This window comes from Anarhichas minor, unplaced genomic scaffold (genome assembly GCF_050575085.1).
Source record: "Anarhichas minor isolate MPS153535 unplaced genomic scaffold, ASM5057508v1 ptg000136l, whole genome shotgun sequence".
In the NCBI taxonomy this organism is placed as follows: Eukaryota; Metazoa; Chordata; class Actinopteri; order Perciformes; family Anarhichadidae; genus Anarhichas; species Anarhichas minor.
The window spans coordinates 1,845,737-1,867,032 of record NW_027466582.1 but is presented as its reverse complement, the minus strand read 5'-3'; the positions used below and the strand labels follow the sequence as shown (position 1 = coordinate 1,867,032).

Genomic DNA, 21,296 nt, shown 5'->3' with positions numbered 1-21,296 from the left:
GGATGTCAAGAGAGTGAAACACTTTGAAACTTTATAGTTTGATTTTATTAAAATCTACATTCTGATTTACAGGGAGGGTAAAATAAAATAGAGGAAGCTGAGCGTGTGAAGACTGTTAGTTAAGATAAATGTTTGCAGCAGAGCAACATGTGGTGTCTGACACCTGTTGGTTCCTCATTGTGTCTTTGCAGCTTTTCTGAGAACTGAAGGAGAAGTGTTCTGGTGAGAATGTGGGAAACAACAGCAGCAGAGATCTGGAGGTTTGACCCTCTAGTGAGGACATGAGACACATAAATGATGAACACGTTCACGAGTGTCTGACTCAACGTCTCTAAAAGCCTGAATGTTAACAAGTAGCTGAACTAGTTTGTTTTCAACCATAAAACTAAAAGTTGATGTTTTATCCGAGTGTGTGTGACGTCACCACGTCAGGGTTTTAACGACGTGAGAATAACATGGAGTCATCTAACAGCTACAGTAAAGAGGTCATGAGCATCTAGTGAACCTCTGAACGCAGCCTGAGCTCACATCACTTTAGATGCATTCAAATGTTATCTAATATTTTTTCAACATACTATAGGACTTTTGACAAAAATGACTTTAAAAACTATTCTCGACATACTATTACTTTTTTTGACATAAACTATCACTAAAAACGTTTTTGAACAAAATAAAAAATAAAAAAAAGTTGGCACTTTTTTCGACATCCTATAATATGCCTTTTTTTAAAAACTTTTTTCAACATTCTATACTATGACTTCAAAACTATTTTTTGACATACTGTACTATGACCTTTTCATGTTTTTTGACATACTATAAGAAAAAGACTATACTGACTTTGACGTATGCAGTAGAACATCATGGTATTTTTAGCACACTGCATTTGACAGACTATATATATTGGGACATACTAAATCCTTTTCTGCTCAGCACTGGAACGCACAGTGAGTGTGAACGAGACAACACAGTCATTTACTTTATTAGGCTTTATTTATAGAACAATGGAGTAAAAGAACAAAGAAAAACAAGATGAAGAAAGACAATTAAAATGATTGCACGAGGAGCATTTTACTGCGTTTTACACATTTGCTCTTGGTTTGGAGACTGAGGCCACCCGTCCTCCTTCCCGTCTGCATCTGCATCCACATCTGCAACACACAAGACCTCTGTAAGACAAACCAGCACTGAAGTTACACAATCCATCTCGCTGGTCTCTCTGATGTCCATACAGCTATTAAACCCACCCCGCTCCACATGTGAGTGACATTATGTTTCCGTGATTTCTTCTAATTAATGTGCCAACAACAATAACAGTGGTGCCTTCAATCAAGTGTGTCAGTCACCCATCAGTGTCTCTTTCATTTTATCAGCTTATAACGGACGTAAACCACAAACCCTCCACACGATGTTTGCATCGAGTCAGTTCATGAAAACTGTTCACGGAACCACACCTCCTCTAACATACACTTGTCACCAAGACGTTTTACATCAACAAGAGGAGACTAGATATTTGAAACACAAGTCCCAACACCTCATGCGTCCGTTAGTAAAACCCTCAGTGGTGAATATTACAGCGGTTACCCGTCTCTGCGTCTGGTCTATCAGGAACATCGAAAACCTCTGGTGAAAACAAACAGCTCAGGTGTTTATGACGTTAAGACTACGAGACAAACAAGAAGACAGAGAGGTGAACTTTAGATGGGGCTGACCTGGGATTGTTCCGAGTTTGGAGTTATTAAAGAACTGCTTGGGGAGGGTTCTGGACAGCATCTCGGAGCTTCCTCCCGCCCCCCAGAATCTGCTCTTGGGAGAGTCGAGCAAAGAGACCTTTGGAGAGTCCAGCAGCTTCCTGGGAGAGTCCAGCAGCTTCCTGGGAGTAGCCAGAAACTTCTTGGGTGAGCTGAAGAAGTTGGAGGTGTCCGAGGTCACGGAGAGGCCCCTCTTGGTGGGGGTGCAGGGCGAAGAGGGCTTGTCCACCTCGGCCTTGCTCTTCCCCTTCAGCCTGGTGGCTCTGCTCTTCCACTTGGTGATCTCTTCCTGCTGACTGGACACCAAGCTGATGTGACAGGGGGACAGATATCAGAGGACTAAAAGAAGCCGCGAATCACATCAACCGCCCAAGCGGTTCCACTCTCAAACTGGTTCATCTCACCTTTCCAGCTCAGTTATTTTCAGTTGAAGCTGGTTGACTTCCTCCTCCAGTTTGTTCTTCTCCAGCAGAATGCTGGTCTTGATCACTAAACCTCTGGGGTTGGTCAGTCTGGCATGAAGGTCCTCACCCTGCAGGACTGAATTCAACACGACGACACCATCATCATCATGACTACGCTTTTGTTTTGAAAGGCATAGCTTGTGCTGCGTTTGAAGCCGTCTTAGTTTGAAAACGGTTGCGTTTAAGTCCTGCAGACGCCCACATTCGCTCCTTGATCGGGTATCAGACGCCCCATCACATGATCGTTTTTCCGGAAGAAAACAAACATCAGCCTCGACTACCAGTGGTTAATTTCAAAATAGATAATGAATTACAGGCGTGGCCGACCTTGTTTCTCTCTGCTAGCAGCTGTTGTGCATTTAAATTCTGCGTTCTATGATGTTACAACTGCCTACATGTGCAGCAGCCCAGATGTTATTCGAGTGCTTTGCAGCCAGCATGCCGAGTGTGCGTGAACGGTCATGTGACAGGTGTCTTCAGGCCTGGTAGTATGGAAGGTCCCTTGCTGGAATCGAACCAGGGATGTGACGTAGCGTACGCTGTGACCACTCAGGTCCAGGAAAGAGCTGATAAACCCCCTCAGCGGTTAGCAGCTACAAATACAGAATCAATCCCCTCTAATTAATACTGTTCACACTATAAAGCCAATCAAAACATTATAAAAGCACATGTTCGTTCACCCTCTTCCCGTCAATAATCATATAATGACAAACAGAAGGGATTCATTTTGTTCTCGTAATAAATTAATATTGGTGAGGTTATTATCAGATAACCACTCAGCTGCAGGCAGAATAACTACATTTCCCACAGGACACACACTGCTGACTCACATGATTCCTCTCCTTCCTGCTGTGATTTCCTCAAACTCTCCTTCAGCTTCCTCACGGACTCTTCCTTTTCCTTCAGCACTGTGCTCATCATCTGGATCCTGAGAACAGAAACCTCTGGTGAGATCGACCAGATCAAACATTTCACCGTCCGCTCACACATTTTGAAGAACAGCTGAAGTCAATACATCGGACATAAACCAGAGGGCTCTTACTCTTGTTTGTGGTTATCAGACGCTGAACTCAAGTCCACCTCCATTTTGAACAGTTTACTCCGGAGTTTTTCCACCTCAACAGCGCTGGGTGATGCATTTTTCTAAAGCAGAAAAATACAAATATCATAAATACAGCAGCTGTAAAAGTATGAGACTACGCCTCAGATTGGGAGAGAGAAAAGAGGCTGCTTCTGGGGACCGAAGATGAAATGTTGAAGTGAACCTCAGACTGGCGCAGTTTGCTCTTGAGGGTTTGGATCGTCCCGTCCTTCTCATCGACTTGTGCGCGGCTGTCCTGCAGCTCCGTCTGCAGCAGCTGGGTGGCCTGTTTGTGGTTGGACAATCTGCTGCTGGCTTTGACCTGAGCCTCCTCCAGCTGCTCAATGTGTGCGCACAGAGTCTGAAAAACACAAACACGTCCGTCAACATCTGCAGGAAGGCATTTTGAGAGGAGACATTGGAGGCAGGTGCTGCGCATAGAGACGGGTTAGGGAGAGACATGTTGCTACATGATGCCACCAGTCATGAGCGCATGTAAAACAAACGTGAAAAACTGATGCTTTAGACATACTTTGACTCTTTCTTCAGCTTGCTGGAGCTGAAGCACAAGTTGCTGGTTGTCCTTCAGCAGGGCGAGCCCTGTTTTCAAATGAGTTCCCTCCAGCAGAGTGGAGGTCTTACTCCTCTCCTCTTGGAGGCGAGAGTCCGTCTGAGCCTCCAGCAGCTTCAGCTCCTCACACAGACCGTTGTGCTCTTCCATGATGGCCTGCAGGAGTCAGGAGGATTATACGACTCTACAAAGACCAGCAACATCACTGAGATACATACACGGAGGAGAACAAGCAGTGCCCTGACTTTTTAACGCAAATACAAATAAGTACAGTGAATGAATGTTAAAGACTACCTGCAGGGTCATCTTCCTGTCCTGCTCCATCGCAGACCTGTGGTCCAGCTCTCCGCTCAGGATGCCGTCCAGCCCGCTGAAGCTGAAGGACTGGTCGGTGAAGCTGGCCTTCAGCTGCCCAGCGAACCTCTCTCTGGCTCGCATCTCAGCCAACAGCTCGCTGGTGTAGGAAGCCATGTTGGCCCGGAGCTTCCCATACACGCTGGACATTTTCTAGGAAGCCCAAAGAGTCATCATAAAGGGTTTGAGTACAGTAATGTTGGAAACATAATGAGGAATAGGACACAATCACATATAATCCAGGGCATGCGTCATTGAATCCTCCTCTTAATCTGGATTACGTAATTTGCTAAACGTCTCATTTGAACTGGATTTATTTCTCTAGAGGGGGCGGGGTGGTTTTAATGAAGCGTGTGCCTCGCTGTGTGGAAGTGAGTCGGATCATTCTTCCATCCCAAAGCTCACCTGCAGACAGAGCTGCCTCTTGTCCAGCAGCTCGGTCAGCCTGCCGTCCTCGTCTTTGAGCGAGCGGCGGGGTGCCTGCGCTCGGCACAGCAGCAGATCCTGCTGACGCCTCTCCTCAAAAACGGCCAAATCTTTCTTCACCAACAGCTCGAAGAGATTCCTGTAGCCCTGCGCTCGCACCTGCAGGTGCTCCTGTGGAGGCACAGAGCAGGAGGTTATCAGCTGATCAACAGAGGAAGATCATGAGATTTCAAATGGGGGGGGGGAAACAACGGGTTGGTATTTACCGGAATGTTTCCCAGAGTCCGAGCTGTCTGCAGCTGCAGCTGACACACGGCGCTGTAGGCGTCCGTGGTGGGTTTTGGTAGAGTGCTCAGGTGACTCAGCGAACACAGCATCTTGTCCGGGGCTGTGGAGCTGTACTTGGAACAATCGTCTATGAAGGTTTGGAATCTTCCGAAGGACTCCTGCAATGATACGAGTTCAGTGGCATCAGAGATGTGTTGCACTGGTGCGGTAGAAGGTCTTTGCCTTTCAGCTGCTCATAACTAAAAAGAATAAATCCATTGGTGACGTTACCTGAAGCTGCTCAGCAGAGTCCTGCAGCCGGGACGCCGACGCCGCCTCCTCCTCCTCCTCCTCCTCCTCCTCCTTGACTCCACTGGTGCTCTGATCCAAACTGCTCAACTGCTCTCTGAGGGCTGAGATGGTCGTGTTCGCTTCGCCGAGCAACTGAAAGGAAAAATAATAATTATATACATATGGCTCTTCTCCAACTCAAGCTTCATCAATATTTGAATCTGCCTTTTCAGATGTCTCTGCATGCTGAATGCTGACAAGACAAGAACCACCATTAGGGTGAGATTTGATCATGTTTTATTCATACGAATACCATCATCGATTCTGCTTACCGACTCCCTTATTGATTACTGATCAATTTTCTGTGTAGAAAATAACGTATAATGTCTGTCTGATAACATTTGAAAATGTCTCGGTAGAGATCATCCATCAAAGGGTTCGCTTTGAATTTATCTGTCCTGTCAGATAACGTAGTTTACTATGTGCACATCTGACTCCGTCAATAACTCGCCTACAATGGCATTCAACCATCATATCAAGCTACTGTCCAAAGTGCATCTCAGGTTTTCCTGACAAAGCTTTCTGCAGCTTATTTAAGGGAAAGTTCCAGGTCATCACAATGTGGGTTTTAATTTGTGTCCACTGTTTCCAGCCGTTACGATATCACTCTACTCCCCACAGTAACCGCTGAAGTTTGGGAATACAGCAACTTCCTGGAGTCTTGAAATCATCAAGAGGAGCCTCCAGGAGGTCACTGCACCCAGCCAGCGAACAGTCTGGTACTTAAACTCCCTAAAACCACAACGTGCCAGTGTACTGTACACTCCAGCTTTTTAGTTGTCAACTGTTAAATCGGCAACTATTTTAACAATTGATTTACCGGTTTTAGTATTTATTTTAAGCAAAAAACATTTTTTCGGCTGTCTTCACTAATAACTAATACGGTGATAGTTACTGGGCTTGAGAGCTGTTTCTAAGTGGCTGTTAGCTGCAGCTTAACTGTTGGAAAGAAAGTGAATACGCCTGCTTTCCAAAGTATGTCAAACTATTCCTTTAAGTCTATGTCAGTGAATGAGTTGGACCCACCGTTTGTTGCAGCTTGATCTCTTGTTCGTAAACATGTAAATAATACCAGGTCCTGGCAGGTGTGTTACCCCAGGAAACAGGACCAGATTTCAGAGATAGTTCCTGGGATATAGCCGCGTCTCAAGTTAAAAGATTTATCCCTGAGCTCTTACTGTCTCCATCCTGTCCTCCAGCTCTGCTCTGAGCTGCTCCTTCTCCCGTCTCAGAGCCTCCAGAGTCTCCTGCAGCTGATCTCTCTCCTCACTGAGAGACGTCACTCTGCACAGCAGCTCCTCCTTCTCCTCTGTGGAGGTCTGACCGCTGGTCTCCTTCTCAGAGAGCAGACCGTCTCTCTCTGCTTCAACGCTCTGCAGTTTCTCAGTTAGAGTCCTCATCTGTGAGGAAGGGAGCAGTTAGACGGTTCATCCCGCTCTGAAAACAAGTTTCATAGACGCACAGTCTTGTAAAATGAGGTATTAGACACTAACTTGTTGATCCAAAGAGCGTTCCTTCTCCTGAAACAGTTTGTCCAGATAAGAGTTCATCTGCTTCTGTTCACACAGCTTCTCTTGGAGTGACTTCACAAGTTCTTCTGTTGTGGAAGCCTTAAAACAAAACGTAACTTTAGCCAGTCAAATATGAAGACGCGTCATCAGGAGATCAACAGTTGTACGAGTGTTTGTCGATGAGGAATTGCTTTAGCAGAGAGCCCTACAGATAAGTTCCCTTTTGATGGCCGGCTGCCTCACCGTATCCATGCTCTGCTGTAGATCATCTTCCAGCCGCCTCTTCTGCTCAGTCACAGTCTGCAGAGACGTGTTCAGCTGTGCGATCTGGTGAAGCAGATACGAGGCAGCTATTCATTTACAAACCATCCAAACACAGAGGACATTTTTAACGTCACATAGGACAGAAATGGAAGGAAAGGTGTGGATTCCACAGTCAAGGGAATTTAAAGCCAATGTTACAAATGTAGCAACAAGCAGAAAGTGAGTTGGATGCGTTTGAAAACAAAAACTGATGAAAACGAAGGGCAACTCGTTGACACAAACCTCAGTCTGCATGGTCTCCATCCTGTCCTCCAGCTCTGCTCTGAGCTGCTTCTTCTCCCGTCTCAGAGCCTCCAGAGTCTCCTGCAGCTGATCTCTCTCCTCACTGAGAGACGTCACTCTTAACAGCAGCTCCTCCGTCTCCTCTGTGGAGGTCTGACCGCTGGTCTCCTTCTCAGAGAGCAGACCGTCTCTCTCCACTTCAACGAGCTCCAGTTTCTCAGTTAGAGTCCTCATCTGTGAGGAAGGGAGCCGTTTGAAGTGTCTCTTTGACTCCAGCTTCAGATTTAAACAGTTTATAATCCAACTATATCATAGACCAGCTCCGGTCCATGTTTACTTCCTGTCAGCTGATGTCATTCACAAACACTGCAACAGGAAATAAACTGGGACACATTTGGAATGTTTACAACTGTGAAATAGTCTATCACAACTGCTACAGTACTGTGTGCAGCCCTACCGAGGCCATTTCATAGAGGTATTGCTAGCGGACACAAACCTCCGTCTGCATGGTCTCCATCCTGTCCTCCAGCTCTGCTCTGAGCTGCCTCTTCTCCTGTCTCAGAGCCTCCAGAGTCTCCTGCAGCTGATCTCTCTCCTCGCTGAGAGACGTCACTCTGCACTGCAGCTCCTCCGTCTCCTCGCTGCGAGTCTGAGCGTCGGCCGTCCTCTCCGACGACAGACCGTCTCTCTCCGCTCGAACACTCTCGAGCTTTTCAGTCAGCCTCTGAATCTGTCAGGACAGAATGGAGACTTGAAAATGAGTCTAAAAATCAGTTGCTCTGTTAAAGAGAGGTCCGCTAGCATTAGACAGCAGGTTCACTGTGTGTTCTTTATGTATGAGAATGTAGTCCTGCCTGATTTTGGAGCTCTTGCAGTTGGAGGTAAATCTCTGCATCACTCCCATCTCTTGATCTGCCCTCCAGCTCGGCCTTTTGACTCCTCAGCTCGTTGATCTCATCTTGTAGAAGTCTGACCTTCTCCTGAGACGCCCTCAGCTCCTCCTGGTTCTCGATCATCTGAAAGAGATTCACCACCACGTGAGTGAACGAGGGAAGATCTCCTCCGTGCAAAGTCACCAAAAAAAGAAGTGTGCGATAACAGAGGACTTGACTGAGCTGCACAGAGCCCTGACCCCAAGGTCCACAGTTCTGAAATCACATGTTCAACTATCACATGTGGCTGGAACAGTTTTGTCCATAAAGCTAAAAATCTGAACTGTAAATTACGTTGAATGCTTAATTAGAACGATTTAGGGAATAAAGAACTCACCAGTTCTACGTTTTCTTGCAGGTCAGACTTCAACTGGCTCACCTCCTCCTGAGTTTTCTCCAGACGCTCCTCTAGCTGTTGGATCTGAAGCACAATTAAAGTTTTCAGTATTACTCAAAGTGTCTTTATCGAGTAACGTATGTAGTTTGTAGCTCAGTGCAGAGTCGTTTCTTGCTTTCTTCAAGAGTTTCTGTTCAGTGTTCGGGGACAAATTCCCAACGAAGTAAAATGGAACTTAAGACGTGAAGATGTCCCTGCGGTGTGAGAATAAGTGAGTGACGTGATCAAACCTGCAGAGCAGAGCAGTCGTCCTGCTCGTCCTTCAGCGACTGAGGCTCAGAGCTGAGCTGCTGCTGCTGTAACTCACACTGCATCTGAACAACAGAGACAGAACAATATGTCCACCGTTAGGACTTTCTGTGAATATAGCAGTCTTCTCCCACAGATTGTATATAGTAGAAATATGTATTCAGACTGTTTACATGCATGCACACAAATAGAGATAAATCAGATTAAAACAATAGTTTGATTTAACTACACAGGGCTGTTCACAAGAGCAGAATTCTTATCAAATCAGATTTTCTGAGACATTTGAGTTTGAGTATACTCTTTATGAACGATGTGCATGTTAGTCTTCAGCCTGTAAACACATGTAAATACCAGGTCCTGGCAGGTGTGTTACCCCAGAAACCAGGACCAGATTTCAGAGATAGTTCCTGGGATATAGCCGCGTCTCAAGTTAAAAGATTTATCCCCGAGCTCTTACCGTCTCCATCCTGTCCTCCAGCTCTGCTCTGAGCTGCTTCTTCTCCTGTCTCAGAGCCTCCAGAGTCTCCAGCAGCTGATCTCTCTCCTCGCTGAGAGACGTCACTCTGCACAGCAGCTCCTCCTCCGTGGAGGTCTGACCGCTGGTCTCCTTCTCAGATAGGGCATCCCTTTCTGCTCGCTCGGTCAGAGTCTTGGTCTGTTGCAACGAGAAGATGTCCAACTTGCAGTCACAACACCGACAATGAAGGATCAGGTTAAAACAATATAGATAGTCTTTGTCAACATTTAAACTCACCTGTTGATCCAAGTCAGACTCCTTCTGCCCACAGAGGGTCATGTGATCGGAGTAAAGTTGCTTCTGCTCTTGGAGCTCCTCTTGAAGAGATTGAATATGACACAGAGTCTCTGCAACCTACAAATAAGAGAACACTCTGTAATTCAAAATAACATCAAAGGGGATCCAGTGCTTCTGAGAAGGAAGACTAAACATGCAGCTTAAGTGAAACATGATACAAGGAGCAGACCTGTTGTTCTAGCTGAGCTGGCCTCTCTGGGCTTAGTGTCTCCAGGTCCACGTTCCTCTGATTCTGCTCTTGCAGCTGCTGTTGAAGTGAATGTAGAAGATCTCGAGTCTCTGTAGCCTGAAAACAGAAAGAACATTTCATCCATACAAGAGCAAATATATAAAACTCTGTGAGCAAAATCTCTTTCAGTTAACTGGCAGCGTGATCGCACTTAAATTCCAAAATGTTTGATCTCAGTTTGACAAACGATCAGCTTCCCCTCACCGTCTCCGTGTTACGCTGCAGATCAACTTCCAACTGGCTCTTCTGCTCGGTGACGGCCTGGAAAGTCGCCTGTAGTTCCTTTATCTGGGGAGGGAAATGTCCACATTCCAGAACTAAAGTATTTCAACCAGAGAACCTGAGTTTTGTTAATCTATACCGTTCCCACGAAGAGACCAAAACCAACAAACAAGACTGAAATAACTCAACTGCTGTTACCTCTTGCTGAAGATGGGTTACATTCTCATCCTGTGGTTGCACCATTTCTGGCTGGTTAAACCCACTTTGGGCGAGTGCGACCTGTGACAGTAAAAACAATGTTTTTCTTATTTTCTTTCTAGGCAGAATATAAAAAAATCAAATTAACAAACACCAATATTAACATACCGTCTCCATCCTGTCCTCCAGCTCTGCTCTGAGCTGCCTCTTCTCCTGTCTCAGAGCCTCCAGAGTCTCCTGCAGCTGATCTCTCTCCTCGCTGAGAGACGTCACTCTGCACAGCAGCTCCTCCGTCTCCTCGCTGCGAGTCTGAGCGTCGGCCGTCCTCTCCGACGACAGACCGTCTCTCTCCGCTCGAACACTCTCGAGCTTTTCAGTCAGCCTCTGAATCTGTCAGGACAGAATGGAGACTTGAAAATGAGTCTAAAAATCAGTTGCTCTGTTGAAGAGAGGTCCGCTAGCATTAGACAGCAGGTTCACTGTGTGTTCTTTATGTATGAGAATGTAGTCCTGCCTGATTTTGGAGCTCTTGCAGTTGGAGGTAAATCTCTGCATCACTCCCATCTCTTGATCTGCCCTCCAGCTCGGCCTTTTGACTCCTCAGCTCGTTGATCGCATCTTGTAGAAGTCTGACCTTCTCCTGAGACGCCCTCAGCTCCTCCTGGTTCTCGATCATCTGAAAGAGATTCACCACCACGTGAGTGAACGAGGGAAGATCTCCTCCGTGCAAAGTCACTAAAAGTGTGTGCAATAACAGGGTAAACAGACTCCCATTAAGAAGCAGGGAAGTCGTGTGCCATCTCATTACTAGAGCTGCAACAATAAGTCGATTAATTGACCACAAGAACAGAAAGGTCTTTAAACGAGAGTGGGTTGAACAGGAAAATCTACACTATTAGCAAGTACTGAATAAAGTATTCTGTATCGTTACTAGTATAGCATTTTACTGATATTAAAATTAATTATTTAAAAACCTAAGTAAGCACAGAAGTATTGTAGTAATATAGTTTTCCAGATGCATTAAGAGAACTACCAGTGTTTTCAGCTCCTCCATCTGTGCCCTCATCTCATCGGGTGAATCCTCCCATTTGGTCTCCAGCTGTTTGATCCGCTCCTTCCGTTGTCGGTTCTTCTCCAGGGCCGTCCTCAGCGCCTCCTGATTCTCAATCATCTGTTTGGTAAAATAAAGAAGTATATACATATAATTAATTTTTAGCTACAACATCTAGAGACAAAAACACACAGCAGAGGCCCAACACAGCTGGTGATTTTAAACGATTGCATTTTTAAAACCTGGACTCACCATCTCCACGTTTTCCCGCATGTCTGTCTGCAGCTGGTCTCTCTCTGCAGTGAGCGCTGTGACTGTAGAGAGCAGCTTCTCCGTCTCCTCTGCAGAGCTCCTCTGCTCAGACAGGAGAGCGTCCTGCTCCTCTCGCACACGCTGAAGCTCCTGTGACAGACTCAGCAGCTGTTGGATTAGATTTCCAACGAACAGTCAGTACATTGACAATGAAGGATTAGTTTAGATTTATTTAAAAACACTGCTTAACTACAGTTTGACTCACATGTTCCCTTGATTCAGACTCCTTCTGCTCAGCGAGGTTCACCAGATCGGAGTTCTTTCCCCTCTGCTCTTGGAGCTCGTCTTGAAGAGATTGTAGAAGAAGTTGTGTCTCTGCAGCCTAAAAATAATGGAAAATATTGCAAATCAAAAAAAACAATAAAGTCGTTTTGAAGAGGGACACTTTAGAAAAACTCAAAGTAACAGCTGGGGAAGAGTTGACATTGAGCAAGAGCTGTGAACTACAAAAAGGATGGGAACAACTCTTAGGGAAGCAATGCATTAACCCACCATCTCCACGTTCTCCTGAAGGTCCCTCGTGAGCTGGTCTCTCTCGGCAGTGAGCGCTGTGACTGTAGAGAGCAGCTTCTCCGTCTCCTCTGCAGAGCTCCTCTGCTCAGACAGGAGAGCGTCCTGCTCCTCTCGCACACGCTGAAGCTCTTCAGTCAGCTCATTCAGCTAGACGTATCCAAATAAATAAAACCCTTCAGGTTACGTTCATGGCATCAATACTTAAATTGTTCTACACACGTTTCAATGCTTGAACAAACACTATAAACAGAGAAAAGACGACAGCAAAAGGTCTCCGACTCGACAAGGACTGCCGCCATGTCAGAGTCTTCGAGTAATCCAACAATCAGGTCGTATCTAATTTAAGAAATCCTTCATCAGCTGCTGCATCGCCTTCAGTTTTTCTTCCAGTGAGGCTCTGTGTCGCTCACTCAAAAGACTCTGTGGTGGGATCGGGACGTCCCGATCAAATGTTCAGTCCCCTATCCAAGTACTTTACTATTGTAGTCCAATCTGATCATTTAAAAAATGAGCTGGAAAGTTTAAGTGGAAGAATGCGACTCCTGAAGTTGAAGTGAAACAGAAGTGTTTGCGATGCCTCATCTCAACCCGACACCGTCCTCAGAGGATGTTTGGAGGACTCACCTGCTTCGTCAAATGGTCCACCTTCTCTGGAAGAGCCTGGAGCGAGGCGAGCTCCTCCAGCTGAGCTCTGAGGGCTCCTTCTGCCTCATGAGACGCAGTCAGCTCTCGGTTCAGCTGGGCCACGGTTCTCTCCAGCTCCATGCTGTCTATCAGATCTGGAGACAGAGAACACCAGACATTAATGTCTTCTCTAATAGACCTCGTTTGCAAGACTCCCGGACTTTAAAACGTACTTTTTGGGACTTTTCCGTCGAGCAGAGTGGTGAGCTTCGTGTTCTCGTTGAATGCCACGTTCAGCTCTTTTTCGAGATCGCTCTGCATCGCTCTGAAGCGCGACTTCTCTTTCTCCAGCTGAAAGCGCAGGCTGTTCACCTCAGCCTCCATCTTCGAGGAGCTGGCGCTCAGAGTCACCTGGAGGAGGGGATCACGACGAGAAACTTGAGATTAGTATTACAAATGAGTAAAGACGATGGACACCTAGACAAAATGGCAGACCATGTACTAAACATGCGTCACTATCTCACGGATTACAAACTAACTAAGTCACCGTTTGCTGGTCAAACTTTCAACATTGGTGTGAGAGCTGTCAATAAAAAGTCAAGGACTGCCTGAGAAGCAGATTTGTGTGATAGAAGAAATGTGATTTTAGTAGAATTCAGCAGCTATTGAATTTACCCGACCTGTGTTTTAATAAACAGAAGATTTTCAGACTTCATAATTGTGTTGTGCGTTAATGCCGCTCACATTCATCTCCTCCACAGCGATGTTTTTGCTGCGCAGGTGGGCCCATTCCTTCTTCGTGTCTCTGCTGAGCCCCTCGGCATCGTCCAGAGAGCGGCGGAGCGTCGCCACCTCCTGCACCAAGTCCTTACCGCTCTGCAGGGAGGCAACACGGCACAGTCAGCCCGCTTAACTATTCAATCACCTCAACTGCTTTAGGCTCTTACTTTATTCTGAATGATCAAACTTGCTTCGGCAACACTGAACTATGCCAATGAAACTATTTTGAATATAAGTGACAGGAAATGAATCAGTTTGTAAAGTAATCCATTCAGAATTCAGTCATTTTCCAGCAAAGAAAAAGATTTAGGTGATGTCATTTGAAACCAGAGACAGCTCACTAAAGTCTAGCAGCACACACAACCTGCCTGAGGCCCATCTCTGCTAAAACAGTCACTTTATGGACTGGCTTTATGTTTAAAAGGTAATAAGAAAACAATTAAAGAACACATACCATACTCTGAAGTTCCTCTGCAAATACTGTTTTCTTCTGCAGCTTTTCAGACAGAGTTTCTAGTTTGTTCTTGAAAACAAACATGTGAAGAGTATTTAACAAAACTGCTCCAATCTTAAGCTCTGACTTGTAATTATATGAATATTAAACATCTTACATTTGTAAATCAACCACTTCTTCCTCAATATCTTAACATGAACTCAATATTCTGAAGGGATTCTTACCTGAAGCTCCAGGCATTGGAGTTCAGAGGATTCGAAGGTCCTCTTCAGTTCAGAGATTTCGTTTTGCAACTCATTCTGTAAGATCGCACAAACACAGTGTAAATAAAACCCAGTAGACCCAACGCTACTGTCCTCTAATCTAAAGCACTTTAAGTGGAGTCTTAATGGAATCAGATTAATTACCTTGTGCTCTTTGCTGAACTCCTCCTCCAGAGATTTGAACTCGTCCATCTCTCTTTTCTCCTCCATCTCCGTTAACAGAGCAGCTTTCTCCTTCTCCAGACTCTCCGTCTGCTCGATGAACATCCCGAGCTCCTGCTTCAGATAGTTTCTCTCAGCCGCCACCGCGTCCTGTAAAAATACAATTCAATATATTTAAGCATTGAAATTGCATTCTTCGAATGCTCTTTGTTTTCACCACTCGTAACCTGAATAAATACGGATCCTGTTGTTGGAAAAGTAACGGCTCAATTCAACCTCATAGCTTCTATACCCACTGATGTTTTTAGCAGCTTGTTGCACTAGAGTCTCTGTACATCGTGTTCTCCCTAAATACAAATAAACAAATCATCCATGTGGAGAAGTTCTAAAGCATTTGTTGCTGTGCATTGAGCAACAAATATATGAAATGATTCAGAACTCTCTAGTCCTTTGAAAGCCAGATTAACTTGAAATGAATACCTTGTAAGGGAAACAGAACCTATGAGTCAAGTCTGAAAGTAACATTATAAACATATATACATACAGGAGAGAACACGTTTACAGCTTGTTTTGCTGAGTTGTGGGATGAGTTAAAGTCACAGCCAAGGCGCTCCATTACACATTACCTTCTCTTTAGCCAGAGTCTCACACAGCTGGATGGTCTCTGCAAACTCTTTCCTCATCTGGAAAACAAAGTATGAAGATTAGTACTGAAACCAGCTCACACAACCGAGCCAAATGAACAGCATGCAGAAGGTGCTCCTCTCTAGTGTACTTGAGGATTTCTCCTCTTACTTGGAGGCAAGAGAGCAGATGCACTTAGAAACACAGCACACCTGTTCATCAGTTTCACTCAGAGTGTGGCTCTGTTCTTCCAGCCGTCTCTCCAGGTCTGCCACTCTGAACTCCAACATCTCCGCCTTTTCATTGGCCTCCCGTCTCTGCTGTACCTCTGTCTGCAGCTGCAGGAGCAGCTCGGCCATCTTCGGTTCCGCCGTCTGTATCTCCTCCGGGGCCTCCTGTTTCTGCTGGTTCTCCGTTTGCAGCTGAAGCTGCAGCTCAACCTCGGCCGCCCTCAGCTCTGCCGTCTGCATTTTCTCCAGGGCCTCCTGTTTCTGCTGGGCCTCAGTCTGCAGCTGCAGCTCCAGCTCGGCCACTCTGCCATCTAAAGTGTCTACCTTTGACATGGCCTCCTCTTTGTGTTGACTCTCCATTTCCAGCTGTAGCTCCAGGTGGGACACTTTCCCTGAAAGCTTGTGGATACGGTCTGGAGACGAAAAGTCTTTGGGGCTGGAAAAAAAGATAAAACATACGGATGACTAACGTGTGACTACCTACAGACAATCAAACACCAGGGTTTTGTTCCACATACAGCAGCCGGAGTATACAGTACAAATATACAGTAAAGAATGTATTGTTGTAGGATGTACGACAGCGAGCGCCGCAGAGCGAACTGTACCCAGCATGCCGTTCAACCGCGTAAAAGTGAATATTGTAGCGAGCGACGGAGTATTTAAATAGTTAAAGTTAAAGAAAACTCCTATAACTGTCAGTATAACAGACACTCACCTGTCTCCAAAGCTTCGGACAGTCACAGAGCTCTGACTCATGTCCATGTCATCTGAAGGCTCATCGGGAATCTCCCAGTGGGAGTCAAAGTCCTCATCCTCTGTTGAAACACACCATGTATGCATTTAACTCATCAGCGTGCAGAAATGGGAATTATTAAGTGAACTTGTTATTTGCACGGTGCATATATTCTATGTGCTCCTCCTTACCTTCACACAGATCCGTCAGACAGGAGCGGCCTGCTTTTCTCTGATGAGTGAAAGACTCTGCAAAGCTGAGGTCAGATGGACCTTCATCACATGCAGACGGAGGGGCAAGTCTGAGCATCTTTCCTCCCCACGTTACCCTGCGTTTTGGCCTCTAAAAAAACAGAAAGAGAGTCATTACAGCTATGATACTCAAGAGAAAGCTGTGCTCCAACTACAGCGTTATTTTGGCTCATATTCACCTTTCGAACAGGAACCAGGTTGGAGCTGGTGACCAGCAGTTTGGTCAGGTTTCTGATCCTGTCCTCTTGTTCTCTCTGGAGCTGATCCTTTTCTTGGAGCAGCTGGGAGAGAACCTTCTTCTCCGTCGCTGTGGTCTGAGTGTCTGAAGAGACCTGTAGGGAGGTCACACACACACACACAGGTCAGTGGGTGGGAAGTGCTGTTATAATGGGACTTGCAGAGATTGGCACATGGCTGAAGAAAAAAAAGAAGACACTTGCCTCGTGAAGTCGTCGCTTGAGGTCTACAATTTCGTTGCGATACCTTTTGAGCAGAGCCCCGTCATCAGACACCTCCGTCACATGAGGGTCGTTCTTCATTTTCTTTGCAGTGCTGGCAAACTAATACAAAGAAAGACTTTGTGAAACATCATCTGCCTCATTTTCTCTCCAATACTTCATGTTTTAAAGTCTGGTATGGCTGCACTTTATGGACAGGCGACATTTAACTGCAAACCTTGCAGAAATGTACAGGGGAATGGAGCTAACCCTATAAATATAATATATACAATAGGATTGTATAACAAAATATGGAATGTATATATTAAATGTGCATATTTCACCAACCTGCAGAGTGCTGAGCGTCTCATCCAGAGCGACCGGAGTGATGGTGCAGATGATGACTGTTTTAGCGTTTCCACCCAAGGAGTTCTGCAGGATGCGGGTCAGCTTACTGTCTCTGTAGCTGGTGAAACCCCTGAAGAGAGACAATGGTTTTAGCAAATGTCAGCGAATTGATGTTCAACCAGGCGTCAACCTCCGGTTCTGAAAAGTGAAGCCTTAAAGCTGCATTCTCTCTAGTGTCCACCAGGGGGTGACTCCTCTGGTTGTATAGAAGTCTATGAGAAAATGACTCTACTTCTCTCTTGATTTATTACCTCAGTAAACATTGTAAACATGAGTTTATGGTCTCAATCTCTAGTTTCAAGTCTTCTTCAATACAGCATGATGTTCATTTAGTACATTATGGTCCATTTAGAGTCAAACAGACCATAAAGCAGGGGATGCTTTAGGGCGGGGCTACGTCACTCCTCCACAGTCCAAATATTTTTCTCTGATCCAATAAGAGTCTGAAGAAATTTCAGATTGACGAGGGAGACCCCTTACAGCTCTGAGGAGTATATTAAACGAATAGTTCATGTGTGGAAATACTTTCATTCACTTTCTTTCTGGGAGTAAGATGACAAGATCAACATGAATGTCATGTCTGTGGGATAAATGCAGAGCATTGAAACACTGATGAATCAGAAGATGAAAATATGTGGTACACAGTACAACTCAGACAGTTATTGGAGGATACATTATTAATATATTATTAACAGTTCTGTTCAGACAAGCAGATACGTCTTTGCAAGTATGTCGTTTACTTACTTCTGGCTTTCATCGGTCAGTTTCTTGATCACTTGGCCGAGCGTGAACAGGCTGCGATTGATATTGCAACCTTCTTTGAAACGTGTGCCTAGGACATCAGAACGGACGGGTTACTGTAACGTATAGACTGTAGTGTGCGATCAGTAAACTAACATGTATCCATGTGTCCATGAACTCCATCTTACCTTCAGCTCCGGTTTGACTTGCTCTCTCAGATCCAGCCAAATCAACTAAGTTCTAGAAGATCAAGCAAACTTACTGGTGAACAAATAATAATAACACAAACAATAAAGCAAGCCAATAAAAAAAAGAAAAGAGCTAGCGTACCAAATGAGACACAATAATGGCTCCATCAGCATTTTCACCCGATGCAGAGTCGCTTTCTCTGCTTTCCAGGATCTAAGAAGAACCAAATCATGAAAAACACAGATTTCGCAGAATCCTACATGTTACTTACTACGCGTTGTGGCGTTGCTTACCATTCGGAAAATGGTGTGCGAGCGGCTGCTCCGCTCGTTCATTTTAGTCTTTCCATAGTGGCGGTTCTCTGCGGGGGCAGACGGTGCAGAGAACACATTGGTTGTTACACACAGTCTGCAGTGTAAATGCTGTAGGGATCAGTCTCATGTTCAGTGATCTCAGATCTTACTTTCTCCTTTCCGAATCCAGGCCAGAGCTTGTCCAGGATTCGTAACCAGCTCTTCAGTCAGGTCAGCCACGTAGATGTTTTTCTGCATGTTTTTCAAGACACAAACACGATAAATCACATCGCTCTGCTCTGGTTTCGTCTACAAATGTCTTTGTGTTGAGATTATTTAGACTCTAAGCTCCAAAAACACTGGATCCTACACTTCCCATAGTAACTCGGTTATAATTCTCCAAAAGCCCAAGCTGAGATGACATGATGGATGACTATTGAGTATAAAGTCGTCCTTTTAGAAATGAATGAGTCAGCTTCTATTTTATGATTTTACTCTCGAACACTTTTATTGTCTTCAGAGCTTTAGCTGTTAATTTCAATAAGTGTGTTTGTTTGCCGTTTTTCTTTTACAGCGTTGTAAAGCACTCTTTTGCAGTTTTGACAAATGCTTCATAAAACATTAGTTAGGATCAACGTCATCTTTAAACCCTCAGGGTTGGGTTCTGACAACTAGTTCCAGTTGAGATCCGCTTCTGGTTTGGGAACACATCCAGAATCGGTAAAACCTCAACGCTAACCTGTCTGTTTGAAAAGACACAGCTGCATTCAAAACCATTCAGGTAGCTGCTTCGAATTTTTAACCAGCACCGACCTGATAGGCGGAAGATGGTGAACAAATGGTGATTACAGATCTGAAGTCAATGATTGAAGATGAGTTACTTGCTAATGTTAAAAACTAGACCTGAAAAGATTCCATGAGGAATTGAGATTTGATAACTTGTAAATAGGCCACTTACATTGATTCCCTCTCTGACTTCCAGAGGTTTTCTCTTCCAGCTGTCAACGAGCAGATCACTCACAGTTTCATTGTAGATTTCCATGTAAGAAACCCTCAGAAGGAACTCCTTCTTTGAACACTTTTGGGCAAAAGAAAAGTCCTTTGGTTAGAAGAAAAAAAAAAACTGCAATTACACAAAATCAACTGTGGCGTGTTTCAAACCTGATTCAATCCTTACATTTTTAATGGTGTGGAAGACGTCTTCCACAGCCAGAGGGATCACTCCATGAATACGATTGCTCCCCATCATGGTGAAAGTCTTCCCTGAAGCAGTCTGCCCGTAAGCGAATATAGTTCCTGTGGATCGAACGCACAATAAATACACAAAATAAACACCAGCTACAGTGAGTTAATGCAGTAACGCATTACCAGCAGACAGGTCTCACTGTATTCCATTTCTATCACATACCATTGTACCCCTGGACAGAGGAAACAACCAGAGGCTTTGCAATGCTCTGGTACAGCTGATTGGTTGTTTCTTCTGCGATGAAAACTCGGTCTGTGAACAACAGAGCAGGAAAGTGAATGTACAGCAGATATCTGTTATGTTATGTGTGTGCAAAATATCTCAAAAGGAGCCACAAAATCCAGGAAACACATCTCTTAATCCTGTACATGCTGCGAAACGTACCGAAGACAAAGCTCTTAGTGGAATTCCCATCATCGATCTGATGAATGGATTTCTTGTCAGCCTTCCAAAACACCTGGACAGACTCCGCGTTCTCCGACGCAGCGCTTTCTTCCCTGTAACAACAACATAGTCGGGTGACAAAGTTTACTGTTGCTCTGTGAGAATTCAGTTGTGGCTGAATTTCTTAAACACCCCCGATGATTTTATGAGGTTTGGAAGCTCAGCAGAAACAAAATGTTTGGAGGAGAAATCAAGCATCTCGTTGGTATAGATCTAAGTCCATATCAATAATATCACAGATTAGAGTCTTGATTCTCAGATTCATTTTGATACGAGAGTGGCAATAAAGGCACATTATATTTGAAGACAAAACCTTTATTGTTAATTATGCGACACATAACCCATGAGTACATCAGCACACGAGGAATATATTCCGATGTACATTTGCAAAGACAAAGCATTTATTCCTCATCTCTGACATTTGTTTATCTTGTAAGAACAAAGCATTTGTTATGGCTGTCAAGATGCTATGAAAAGCAGAAGAAAATATTCCCAAAAAAAGTTTCACATGTGGTTAAAATAAGTGCAAAAAGGTTTCAGTCGATCTGCCACTAAAGGGGGAATTTGGGATGGTCTCGAGACCCTCCCAGTGGATGGGACAGTGCAAAACAGGTCGAGGTGTAACGTGAATTATTTGCTTAAAGGAGTAATTTAAACCGTGTTGTCTTTGAACACACATATTACTGCAGGGGAGAAGTTACAGACAGAGTTCAGTGGGTCCATTAGAACAATACAACAGTCATAACTTAAGCTAGATGTTCAGTAACGTTACGTTACTTCCGTTGTGACCATTAGGACACTGTTAAAAGCTAACGTTACGTTATGACATTCATTAATTGGTCGTTAACGTCGGAAATTAAGTGAGCGACCAAGTCCTAAGGTTGGTAACAGTTAGTTAGCATTAGCATTAACGCTGGGTAACTTAGCGTTAGCTCCTAACTAACGTTAGCTAACTAAGAACTTATACTCTGATGGCACAAAACTTACCTCTCAATAAGCGGACGGACTCGAACACAGACTTTAACTGCCGACTCTTCCGTCATTTTTATGTTTTGATAGTCCCCCACCAAACGCGTAAAATCCTAATACATATTTCAAAATTGAAATCCAACTGCCGTGGGCACACTCGTCGTGTTATTTGTTCTTCTTCGCTGTTTAAAATTGTCCCGCTTTCTTTTGAT

At 44.8% G+C, this 21,296-nt stretch overlaps 1 protein-coding gene across 1 annotated transcript; it reads right to left on the bottom strand.

Moving 5' to 3' along the window:
• Window positions 1–981: 981 nt before the first annotated feature.
• cenpe (centromere protein E) lies at window positions 982–21,158 on the bottom strand. The gene is given in 53 exon segments (XM_076084193.1): window positions 982–1,136; window positions 1,576–1,620; window positions 1,710–2,056; window positions 2,153–2,288; window positions 3,043–3,140; window positions 3,255–3,355; window positions 3,454–3,654; window positions 3,826–4,020; window positions 4,159–4,371; window positions 4,624–4,815; window positions 4,911–5,090; window positions 5,203–5,355; window positions 6,441–6,662; window positions 6,756–6,872; window positions 7,017–7,100; window positions 7,320–7,553; window positions 7,816–8,041; window positions 8,187–8,335; window positions 8,589–8,672; window positions 8,879–8,962; window positions 9,355–9,552; window positions 9,652–9,768; window positions 9,881–9,997; window positions 10,145–10,228; window positions 10,361–10,441; window positions 10,529–10,750; window positions 10,875–11,036; window positions 11,394–11,531; window positions 11,664–11,831; window positions 12,216–12,383; window positions 12,861–13,015; window positions 13,094–13,271; window positions 13,605–13,736; window positions 14,095–14,163; window positions 14,319–14,393; window positions 14,502–14,669; window positions 15,146–15,197; window positions 15,354–15,838; window positions 16,085–16,188; window positions 16,298–16,448; window positions 16,537–16,689; window positions 16,798–16,917; window positions 17,143–17,272; window positions 17,947–18,034; window positions 18,132–18,183; window positions 18,274–18,345; window positions 18,426–18,493; window positions 18,596–18,677; window positions 19,384–19,503; window positions 19,603–19,721; window positions 19,834–19,923; window positions 20,056–20,168; window positions 21,103–21,158. Coding segments are annotated over 53 exon segments (7,416 nt in total). The 3' UTR covers window positions 982–1,068.
• Between the last annotated feature and the right edge of the window lie 138 nt (window positions 21,159–21,296).